This window comes from Belonocnema kinseyi, chromosome 9 (assembly GCF_010883055.1).
Source record: "Belonocnema kinseyi isolate 2016_QV_RU_SX_M_011 chromosome 9, B_treatae_v1, whole genome shotgun sequence".
Classification (NCBI taxonomy): Eukaryota; Metazoa; Arthropoda; class Insecta; order Hymenoptera; family Cynipidae; genus Belonocnema; species Belonocnema kinseyi.
The window spans coordinates 12,743,988-12,756,814 of NC_046665.1; the positions used below are offsets into that span (position 1 = coordinate 12,743,988).

Below are 12,827 nucleotides of genomic sequence, written 5' to 3' on the forward strand. Positions count from 1 at the left end.
TCTAGAACCCTATTAAATGTGTGTTCTAGAACGAATGAGGAACAACAATAATTAACTGTTTCAGAACACTGGTTATGTAATTGTTCTCGAACTGAACAACCACAGACGTTCTCTAACATTTGTTCCAAGTTTGATCTAGAACTGTGCACTAATAGTGTTATATCGAAGTTCTAGAACACTGTTATAAGCGTGTTATAGAACAAGTTAGAGACAAAAATTAATAACTGTTCAACAACAGTTGTTACGTTACTGTTCTAGAACAGACCAATCACAGACGTTCTGTAACATTTGCTCCAAGCTTTTTCTAGAACTTTGCCGTAAGAGTGTATATCGAAGTTGTAGAGTCCTGTTATAAATGTGTTCTAGAATAAATCAAGAACAAAAATTGAGATCTGTTACAGAACAGTTCTAGCACTAACGTCCAAGCCTTCATGTTCTAGCACTAATAACGAATCATACACGATCTTGATTATTGTGTATATTATTCTAGTGTTCTTATTAAACTTTTACTCGGATAAACCCGGTTATATATCATAGCCACTTACTAAGTCAAGTGATTGATATGATTAGAATGTTATAAGATAATTCAAATAATTTGATACGATGTTTGGAACCTCCTGCGATGATGTTGTAAGTATACAATTACGAGCGGCCACGAGCGTTGGAAGTCACAACAGTCACCTCTGGATGCTTTCTTAGAGCTACCATCTGCCACTTCACGGGTTTTTAGTCGCTCGGTTCCTGATGATGAAGAAAGTTTCTTACAATGCGACAGGTGTTTAATAAAACCGCCTTTTGAGCTGCTGCCAATACGCTACTGACTCCTAAATGTTCAAGATGTTCAGTGCATCTTGCCTTAACTCGCTATACTTGTGGATCTTGGTTGTATAGGTTGACTACAAATTTCGGTTAAACGGACAAGCAATTTCGATGATGTAGACTCTTCCACCTTTTTTTTTCTCGCATCACGATGTCAGGTCGATTGGCCCGGATGTAATGATCCGTTCGGATAGTAACATCCTAATATAAGATGTAATCTTCGCTTTCTGAAACGGGCATTGGAATGTATCTATAGAAGGGCATCTATTTTTTTAAGAGTCCTAGGTTTAGGGAAAGTTGTTGATGTTTAATGCCCGCTACATCATTATGTCATTTTCGAACTCGTTCTCTAACTCTGCGGTCCCTAATTCCCCTCTGATTAAATGCACTGTTCTGAATTTATCTAGTCCGAACTCCATGTGGATATCATTGGAAAACTGCTTTGTGACATCGATCACTTGCTGCACTTTCTGGCCTGTACTAGTGTACAGCTTCAGGTCATCCATGTAAAGAAGATGGGTCACTTGATGGCCATCCTCATTATCATGAAATCTGAACCCATTAGACATGCTGTTTAGTATTTTGCTCAATGGATTCAACGTTAAACAGAACCATAGTGCGTTGAAGGAGTCTCCTTGAAATATACCCTTCGTAAAGCGTATTGATCTACTTATCCTTGTTTGTCCATGATCAAAATACTTGATTCTTGTACCTCAGAGCCTCATCGTATGGCTAAGAAAGTCAATATTGCGTGGGCAGAATTTGTAAAGTTTTAAGACTTTAAGCAAATAGTCATGCGGCACGAAAGGAAACGCTTGAATGTAGTCAATGTATGCCATGTGTAAGTTCCTTTGATGCTTACGAGCTTGAGTTATGGCAACAGCGTCTATAGTGACTAGATCTTTACAGTCTCGTGAGTTTTTGCAAGATCCTTTTTGTTCTTCTGTAAGAATGTCATTCTCGTCACAATGAGAATCTGCAATGATAGCTGTAAGACATTTATAAATTGTTGGAAGACAGGATCGGTCGAAAGTCAGATGGATTTTGAGCGTTTGGTTTTTTTGGTATCATATACGTAGTACCTTGCAGCATAAAACTGGCTTCAGATCTGGTTGTTCAATGATCTTCTGAAAACACCTTGCCAACGCAAGAAACACACAATATTGCTGGTGTTAATGTCTCGATGTGCCGAGGGTGGATGATTTTAGTAACATGGTTCATCACCTTTCTGGTTCTATTTCCTTTTTTATATTGAATGAATCGACCCAATTTGCACCTTACTTTGCTGACATCCATATCCAACCTGATCTTCCATGGTGGATCTCGATCCCTTGCTGGGATAAAAACTTCATTTGCAGGCCTAGTTTTCCGATCCAACTTTCTAACGGTTGCCACAGCTGCACAGTATACAAGAGTTTGCACCTCTAACGCAGTTCGTGCTGCGTTCAAATACGTAGGTAAAACATTGATTTCGAGATGTGCTCTTAGTGCACGCAGATCATTTGTGATGTTCATTTTGGGCGGAGAATGCCTTAGTGTTGGTTCTACATATCTGAACTCTAGTAAAGCATGACCAAAAATCCTTTCCAGATACTGTAGTTTTTCTGGGATTTCCCTATCCACATTATCGTTAGTAATATCCGGATGTGGTTTTAATGAATCCGGTACTTGCTGTTCATTATCCCTAGCACCTATGCCTTCAGCATCAATCAAGTCTTCGTTGTCCACATCTTTCAAGGCGAGCCCATCAATAGGAAGCTGCCGTTCCACTTCCATTTTGATAGCAGCTATTTTAACAGCCGAAAGGAGTCTATTTACAGATATTGACCGTTTTTGATCTGCGAGATTCTGCTCATTTATTTTCGTGGCTAGCTCTGGGTATTTAAGTAAGAAGATTCTATGATGTTCTGTCCTCACACTTTGCCTATCTTTTTCTGATAAAAAATAAAGGCGCATAACATCTCTGTTCATATGGTATATGCATTTTCGTCGCTTTTTTGGTTGCTAAACCTCTACTTCTGTCTCTGGTTGTATAAGGTCATCTACCTCTGGAGGATGTGGTGGTGTTGGATGATCAATAGGTTGAGGAAGAACATCAATTGCGCCTGCTTGACCGTTTCACGCGGCTTTCTGTAACTGATGTTCATTGCCGTCGTTTTCCCACGCCAAATCAACCTGTTGTTTAATCTCCATTGCTCGGTCTTCTGTAACATGTAGATTAGTCCTGAGTTCCTTCGCCTTAGCGATAAAATCTCTTAGTGCGACTTTTTGTATATTAGAATACTTTGCAGCAAATTTTGTTCTTAAATTGTATCCTTTTTCCATTTTTGTTTCAAATTTCGCACTTTTGTAATAGAAACGCACCGATTCCTCTTTCATTGTGGTATCCCAATTGATGCTCTCCCACGGTATTTCTGTCGAGGTGGTTGACTGCAAATAGCTAGCGCTAGTCAAAGCATCTTCAGCAGGCACAGTTGATTTTCCACTGCTTAATGTTTGTCGTAGATGTTCTTGCTGGCCAGCTGTTTGATTAGTAAGATCTGCCTGACACTTTCGTAGCTTACCATCGCCACCGTCCTACCTGCTGTGGCTCCCAGCTGTGGCTCCAGGCGCGCCCCGACGACCCTCGGGAAGTGACAAGCATTTCAAAATCTTTAATATATTCTCCATTTTTTATCGATGGGTTTTGGTGTTCTACTTAGTTTCTCTCCTCTTCGTTATCAACTTATTTGGCATGGGAAACCCTGTCAGTAGCAATGCTACCGCCAACATTGCCGTCAAAGTCATGAGAGGGGAGCTCAAGCCCTACCGCGACATCAATGCGGAACACCTTCAGTATATTATTCGATTATTATTATTACTATTATTATTATAATTATTAACTTTAATATCTATATTGTACCGTCCGAATATTACTTCGACGTTTTGTGCAAAACTATTACATTGAATTCCTTAAACTACATAATAAAATAACTTTTTTCATAACTAATAACGGGAAGAAAGAATTTTAGTAACGTAATGTATTTTCTAAGTAAAATTTACTTTAAAAGAAGCAACGCAGTTTTAGAATTATAATTGAAGAAGATTAATATTCTTTTTAAGAACACAGATGAACATTTATGAAAGAATTAATACGTTTTTTAATAATGAAATTGTATTAATATAAACAAAAAGATTTTTTTATATCGAATATCATAGAGCGACATATTGAAACATATTAAGAGCACGTGAACAGAAATTTAAGTAGCTAAGTATGAAAATTCAGTCATCGCCTAATCGTAAAGATGGCGTAAGAAGTTCTCCAATATTTTGCCTTCTGGGCAGGGTTGTGCAGTGACGCGTCACTCGAGGTTTCTGACGTATTATACGTAAAAAAAACCTCTAAAAATGTAATAGACATAATAAAGATGGTGGACTCGGATGGGGCATAATATAACCTCACTTTTTTAAATTATGCTTGTGTGTACCTGAAGACCTGAAATCTGTAGCACTGCTAAAGTCTACGCTGAAAAAAAGTAAAGAGGCTAAAAAAGCCTCTATACAAAATACCCGGAAAGACCCCATTCGGTTACTTTTTAGAAACTCAAAAAAACAGCAAGATCAACTTTTAAACAGTTGAAATTCGGATTCTACGTTAAATTTTCTTTTGGAAACTCACGGAATAATCGCAAAACTTTTTTTGCAGCGGTAAAAAGTTTAAAAAATATATAAGATCTATAACGCCTGTTGGCTGCTACTTACAGATGATGCGTTTGAAGTGTAGCAGTCAACAGGCGTTATACGTCTTGTATTCTTTTAAACTTTTTACCGTTGAAAAAAAACTATTGCGATTATTTCGTGACCTTCTATTGGGAATTTGAACGTACCATCCGAATTTCAACAATTTGAAAGTTTATTTTGCTGTTTTTTGAGTTTTTTAAAAAGGAACCGAATGGAGACCCAATGGGGTCTTTACGGTTACTTTGTAGAGGCTTCTTTTGGTTCCTCCGGTCCGCCAGGGTAAAAAAGAAATTAAAGTCCTGAGAAATAATGGAGTTTTGACGAAACACAATTTTGACATTTTGCCTCTAATATTTTTCTGTAATTTGTTACCGATTTCATCAATTAATAATATTAATGACAATTTATGTTAACATCCATAGAGGAATGAGTCAACGGAAAGGATACTCTACAGAGTATCCTCATAGTATCCACTAGTATCCCTTCCGCACCATACAAAAAGAATTAAAAAACTGCAAAATCAACTTTTACATTGGTGAAATTCGGATTCTAAGTTAAAATTCCCATTAAAAGATCACGGAGTAATCGCAATAGTTTTTTTTGCAACGGTAAAAAGTAAAAAAAAACAAGACCTATAACGCCTGTTGACTGCTACTTACAGATGATGCGTAGTATCATATTTATGTCAGATATTCCACGAAGCTTTCTTAATAAATGGAGGAAGAAATTTATAAAATATAATAAACTTCCAAATGACATAACATCCGTGATATACGAAGAAATCGAAAGTAACTTTATATTCATTCAGCTGACCTTGTACGATTGAAAAGATCACTTTTGATCATGAGCGTATCCGCATAATTTCTGTGAATTTAGAATTTTATTATCCTTCTTACCATAACCATAGGTCGAAGATAAAAGGTTTAAAATAGTTTATATTTATCATAATCGACAATAACGCTTTCTAGACTTATTTTTTTATTTTTTGAACTGTTTTCATTGTCTTATTTTAAAACGTGTGTACTTCAGTCTGAAAAGGGTAAAGTTATCATCTTTTTTTTAATAAAAGAATTTGACTTTTTCCTTAATGAAGGTTGAAATTTCCATTTTCATTTCTTATTAAATAATTTTAATTAAATGTATGCGTATTTAGAGTATCCGGCCTTTTAGCTGTTGGAAGAACGAATTTAGAATAATTTTCAAAAGATTTTCTAAACTTAGGGGATATTCAAAATTGAAAAGTTTGCTCCTTTATTAATTTTAATGACTTTCATTATTTTAATGCTATTGAGGTATATTTTTTTAAGTTATCGTAATAACACGCAATTTTGAAAAAATATTTCAAAATTTCTTGGATTGTTCAAACACAAATTTTTGGACTGAGTCTCTGAAATAAATCCACTTTTCATTTTCTTTGTTTTTTTTTTTTTTATAGATACCTCATTATGTCCTCTAAAAGCCCTGTAAGTTTCAAAATGAGTTCTCTTTTATTTTTCGAAAATTAATTAGAAATGTATGCGGTGGCTTGGTGAGCAACGCTCCCGAGAGTCTGAACTGAATAGACTGTTCGTCTATTTTTCGTTTGTTGTTCACATGGTTTTTCACATCGCAAGCATCGTTCTGACATTTTAAAAACTATTATTCCAAAAAATGTTTCTTTAAAATTGCATCTTATTCAGAATAAATTGTAACTAGAATAAAGTGTTAAATATGCCCTTACTATAAATTCTGGTTAAAAGTATCATACGTTTCTGGTTGACATTTTTCTGGTTAATGTTACAAGAAATTCGGATTAATGTAACCAGAAGTTCTGGTAAGAATAAACATAAATATTTACTAGACAGTATTCTGGTAGCTTAAGAATACAACGTTCTAGTCAACATAACCAGATGTACTGGTAAACTTAACCAACTTTTCTGGTAAACTCAACCAGATATTCTGGTGGATGTCATCTTTCGACTATTGAATTTCGATACTCTTCTACTTTCATGGTAATCATTCACTCTATTTATTTATTTTCACAATGTTAATATTTTAGAGAGTACTTTTCTGATAAAGCGCAATTTCTTCTTATAACACAACTAAATTCACGTTTTACTCTAAATATTTATACTTACATAACTGAAAATACAATTATTGTATTATTAATTTTATTAATAATTAATTATTATTATTATTAATTATTGCTATTGTTCGAGAATTGGATATTTACGCCAAAGGGTCAATTGACACATCCAGCAAAATGACATAAGACAAGAGACAGATTTCTGGAAATCGATAAAAGATCGCGACACTTCTGTTACCAGAAATATTAACCAGAACAGTTTTAACCAGAAAAAATCAACCAGAGTTTATTTACTAGAGTTTTCTAGTCATATTAACAATAATTTCGGAGTAAAATAACTAGACATTTTTTAATCAGACGCGTCTAGTAACTTTAACTGGATTTTTTTTTTTGAGTGATGTACTCCAAGCCTAATAATTGCCATTCAAAGTTGGAAAGACTAATATTATGTACAGAAAACTGCAGGTAGGAAAAGTGACATTCGCAAAATAAATAACGAAACCGTAATTGCCAAAACTAGCAGCTTAAATGATATAAGTTGCAAAATAGGGTAGAAAAATGACCGTTCTCTATAGGAAGGTGTAATGAGACGAAAGATACTTCAATATGGTGATTTGCGAAAATTATAATTTAAAATAGGAAACTCAATACTAAATGAAGTTATATGCGTCGAAATTTATGCGGATGATCAAATTTGAGAAAATTCCGCAGTCCCATAATTCATTTCACCAGAGAATAGACGGAGAATCTTGTGGTTATGAAGTTGCATATCAAAATACAGTGAAACTCTTCAATAGCCCTCCCTTCTATATCTCCTCAGAGAATTCACGTCGCGCCACATACAGGTATAACAGGAGCTGCGCGGGACCCGCAGCTGTAACTCAGGAGAGCACTCAGGCGTGAAAAAACAAAAGCGGAACGGGCTATAACGAATTAGTTCTCAACCACCGTCAGCCCAAAAATCGGCGCTATAGAAGAGTTTGACTGTATTTATTTTTAAAATAGGATAACAGGAAGACGGAATATAGCGTAACTATTGCAACAATTACTATATATTCAATTGTAAAGTTACTACGTTTATTAGAATTTAATAATAAATAGTTAAAGATGTATACTTATATCAAAAGTAAGTTTCCATTCGTGGTAAGTTGATTTTTTATATAGCTATTAAGTACATAAGTTGTAGCAAGCGTTGCTGCAATGTAAATGTTGAATTTATGTAACCTTCACTTACATTTACATCCCGCAAGTGGGGGAAGACATTTAAGAGAATATTTATAATTTTCGTTCTTATCTGTCTGTGTTTCTTTCTTATAGAGAAAGCTTTGCAAGTGAAAAATATATGTTTCTCTCGGTCTGTCTCACGTCGATGCAGCGCATGGATCTCACTGTAGCATCTTTTCCGCTTGCTAAGCGACAATTTTCGTTTTCGCATACGGAAAATGTACTACGGTTAGATGAATGTATTGCATTATAATGTGGTAGATTGAGAGCTAGAAGTATCTTCTAACTTATCTTTTACGAAGTGTCTGAAGTCCATATAGATGGACGCTAAATTTCGTTTATTCATTGGGCTAGACAGATTAGATACGTCCAAGAATTTTTGTCCGGCTACCTGTATGCCTACAAAAATATTAAAACGTAATTCACACAAGAACTTCGAGATTAGAGTTCAGGGTGTCATTTTTTGAGGTTATGTCAATAGATGCTGACATCAAACGAGCGTGGAATTCAAATGAAATCGAGGGAAATATTCCAGTTGTTCAGTGTAATTTGTTTCATAAGAGAACAGAAGACAAACTTAAAAAAAAGTTTCATGTTTAAATGGTTTATTTGATATAGTTATTTACAGTTTTATGTTTTTTTCTCTTCACGTAAAAGTTTCAATTCTTATTTAACCCTACCCAGTGGGCACAAAATTTGGCGACGTCTTTACGACATCGTTAAGACTTCCCTTTTTTGTTAAAATACACGATATTTAAAAATAAGTATTTGAATTACGATTAGAAATTCAAAATGTTTCCTATTGGTTCAAAAATTTTGACGAATTTGTTATATCTGTAGTTTGTGCTAATCAACAAAATAAAAGATAAGTAAATATAAAAAGATATTATTTGCTCAATAATTTTTTTTTAATCAACAAACAAATTTTTTTGTGGATTGAGTCATATGCAAGCATTTTAGAATAAGTTGAATACACTAGCCGTCCAATAAGACAACGAACGCGGGACTTTCACAGTCCAGCAAGACGACGGCGTGAGGGGTCCCCACTATTTTGCGCTAAGAGCGTGTGCGGTGTAGAGTGAACTTATGTGTTAAGTGAAACATTAGGTCGTGTGCATTGCAGAGAAGGAAGTGGAGGGGATAGAGGTACGGCCTCCCACGTCGTTTCGTTGAGCGTTCGCCCGTCGTTATGTTGAGCGGGTCGTCTTGCCGGAGGTCATCTTGTTGGACGGCTAATCCATATCGAAAGTGAAATTTCTTAAGCTGAAAGCTGAGGAACATTATGTCATTTTGCTTTTTCGAAAAATAAAAAATACTTTTCTCGTGATATATGATTTTTTGCGATTTTGAAACGTTTTAATTTTTTGATTTTCTTTCCCGAAAAAACACAATTTTTTCTTTGAACTTATCTAACTTTTCACCTATTTCTGATTTTTCTCAGTTCCTGGTAGAATGTATCGCCTTCTATCGAAATCCGTGGTAACATTTAGAAAATCTTCACAATTAACCAAATGGGGGCTGTTCTTCTGAAAATATTAATATTTCATTTTTTCAAAAAACCCGTATTAATATAATTTTCCAATTTTCTATTGAATTTTTCATGTAAATAATAAAGTCAATTCATCTCAAATATATTTTTTTGGTCATACGGTCCAATAAAAAGTAATAGTGGATTCAGTTGTCAATGAATAATGCTGTATTTGTTAATTTTCTTTAAAAACCAACGTACGTTTTGACCTTGTTGCAGGCCTTTTTCAAGGTGATACATAAACGGTAGTGATGTTAATTAATTTATTCAAGACATTTTAATCATTTTCATTTTCTACGAGAAGAAAACATAATTTTGGAGTGAACCGAAATTAGTTATTCTTTATTGTTTATGTTCAAAATGTATCAAACTATTATTTTATTAATGTGATTTTAAATCATGAATATTTAAACCTCAAATTGTAGATGCTGAAATATAGTGATTTTCCAAAATTTTTAAAAGATTAACTAAATTAAGATGTTTTTATTTGGAAAGAGAGTGCATGTTTGCCCTTCCAAATAAAAGGATCTTATTTTAGTTAATCATTTCAAAATTTAGTATGTAAAAAATCTAGTATGTAATTGTATGTAATGTAGTCCGATAACTTGCCGTCCGATAAGTGTACACTCCACTTAAAACGTTATGCCATGTACAGCACGCACACTAATTGTGGTTCTCCCACTACGTGCGCATCCGATAAGTCCGCAATTCCAGGAATTTTCCACCCCTAGAGCCCCGAAGTTGGAAAGTTATCGGACTTGTACTGTAATTTACTATATTTGAGGCTCTAAAATTTGAGATTTTAATATTCATGTTTTAAAATGACGTTAATTAAATAATGGATTTATAAATTTTGAATCTAAACAATGAAAAAAAAAACTAATTTTGGTTCGCTCCAAAATGATGTTTTCTTCTCGCAGAAAATAAAAATAATTGAAATGTCTTGGATAAATTAATGAACATCACTACACTGCCGTCCAAGCAACAAAAGCAATAACTACATTTTGGATAAGTCCCCTGCCATCCCAATTTCGGTTAGGTTGACAGGAGACTGATCCACAATGTAGTTACTACTTTAAATGTTTGGACGGCAGTACAGGTTATGTATTAACCTGAAGAAGGCCCGCAAAAAGGTCAAAACGTACGTTGGTTTTTTAAGACAATTGAAAAATAAATCATGATTCTTTGACAACTGAATCTACTATTACTATTTATTCGACCGTATGACCAAAATAACACATTCTCAGATGAATTGACTTTATTACTAATAATAACGGTCAAAGAAATTCCACAGTGTGGATGATATTCCAACACTGAAAATATATAATTTGTAATATTATAAAAAAAATACCGGTACTTATAATTTCTACTTATTGCAGGACAGTCGGTGCTTGACGAGAATGCTAAGTGTGAGGCTTTCGTTCAGGGATATACGATCCTAGAACCCGGGAGCATTTTGGAACGATTTTTGTGCTCCTTCATATGCTATTACGCATTCGTCTACAAATATGGAAAGAACAGTTGTAAAACTTTAGAGTTCATCCAACGGTGAGTTTACTCAAACTCAGTCATTTTTATTTTACGTAACTTTCAAAAGTAATAATTCGATGAAGAGTTAGGCTGTGTCGAATTACGAAATATGTTTTAATCGTATTATCGTATAAAATGTTTTATTGAATGTATTTGGCACTAATTTTTAGTAACTTACGTAACGACTGTAACATGATATATACTACTTGCACTTATCCATTTCAACAAATGTCTTAGAACTTCTGTAAGATTGTGATTATGTAACATAAACTCATCTGTAACATTTGTACGTAATAGAACACTGTTACTTCTTGTTATGGGCCTATATAAAGTTACGATTATTCGCAGAAGTGCATTGAATAAAATAGAAAATTTATTATATTGAATAAATATAAATAAAGTTGTATTATTACACTGTTATTAATTTCTTATTTAAAGAAATGTAGTTTATAAATGATATAGTTACAATCATAGAAATAATAAAAACTTATATTATTACGTACCCAGGGGTTGATTACAGTATACTCGGATTTTTCGCGTACACTAGATTGCAAGATTGCATGAGGCTGTAAAAGATTCCATGGATTATATAGGAAATTTATTCTAGAAAATAGTTACATAAAAAACGTTTATAAGATAATCAGCATTGGAATAAATAAAACAAAAATAATAAAGAAATTATTGTCAAAAGTAGACAAAATACAAAGGAAAGGTTTGTTAGACTACTCATAATCTCTAAAAAAACTTAAAGCCCTTGAATATTTAATATTTAATACTTTCAAAAGTAATAAAGGGCCGTTCATAAACCTCGTGACGCGCTGAGGGGGGAGGGGAGGTTTCGGTTATGTCACGATTTGTCACAGGAGAGGAGGGGGGTTTCGTTCAAATTTCACGTGAAATACCTCATTTTGTTCGTGTTTAAAATCAAAAGTACCTCTTGGTTGAGTTCACGAAAAAATATACCGAACTTTGATTTTCTTTTTTCAAATATCGCAAGTAATCATAACCTGAGTTATTGATAGCGTGGATTAGAAAAAAATATAAAGTTGAAGAACAAAACTGTGATTATCATTTTTTGAGAGGTGGGGGGGGGGTGGTCAATCACTTATCACGTGAGATTGAGGCGGGGTTCAACAATTTGTCATGAAGTGTCACAACGGGGGAGGGGGGGGGGGTCGAATAATTCGGGTCATGAGGTTTACGAACTGCTCCTAATTTTTGTTTGAATATTCGCAGGAGGTTTCAAAAAATGAGCCCCAAGGGTAGACACAAAAGAGGAAAGAGGAAGAGAAACTAACAAAGGTCAATCCTCAGGTTTTAAATTTTGCTTCACATTTTCAATATGAATACACTTTTTGGTACTTCTTAAGTGATTGCAATGTAGCATAAGTATAGTTTTATATTCATTCAATATAATATTCTACAGGTAAAACAAATAATTCGATTGTGTTAATGAATTGTTTTATGGGCTAAAGGCAAACAGGGTATGGCGAAAATGGTCATTTTTTCCAATATTTTGCTATGGGAAAAATGCATCCCAGGAATGGGAAAATACTGACCTGACATGGGAAAAGTCTCATACACGTTGTGACTATTTTCCCATACCGATGAATGGAAAAATTTTCATCTGGCTTGGGAAAATTCCCATAGACGTTATAACAATTTTCCCATATCAATGTATGGAAAAATTTCAATACGCGTATGACTTAATTACTTCTAATACATGTATGGGAAATTTACCATAGATTTTTCTTACAGGGAGTGTTTCACCGGCCTGTCGCGTCGTTTGATTTCGTCGTGCCTTGCAGTCACACATCTCAGGGTTGTTTGAACTTCTTTTTATTAATTATATATAGGCAAGACGATATATAATTAATAATTTGTCATGAGGGCAACCGCAGGATTTCGCCGGGAGCGGGTGCTAATCTGAAAAATTGCACC

At 34.3% G+C, this 12,827-nt stretch overlaps 1 protein-coding gene across 2 annotated transcripts in view; it reads right to left on the reverse strand.

The window, feature by feature from the left end:
• LOC117180132 (proline-rich extensin-like protein EPR1) overlaps positions 1 to 12,827 on the reverse strand; it is an 86,015-nt gene that overhangs the window by 47,795 nt on the left and 25,393 nt on the right. Inside the window, exon 2 of one of the 2 annotated variants that reach the window (XM_033372475.1) lies at positions 11,390 to 11,452. The exons of the other annotated variant lie outside the window; for it this stretch is intronic. Within the exon in view, the coding sequence (XP_033228366.1) occupies positions 11,390 to 11,452 (63 nt within the window). The remainder of the gene's footprint in view (positions 1 to 11,389; positions 11,453 to 12,827) is intronic. 2 annotated transcript variants of the gene reach the window in all.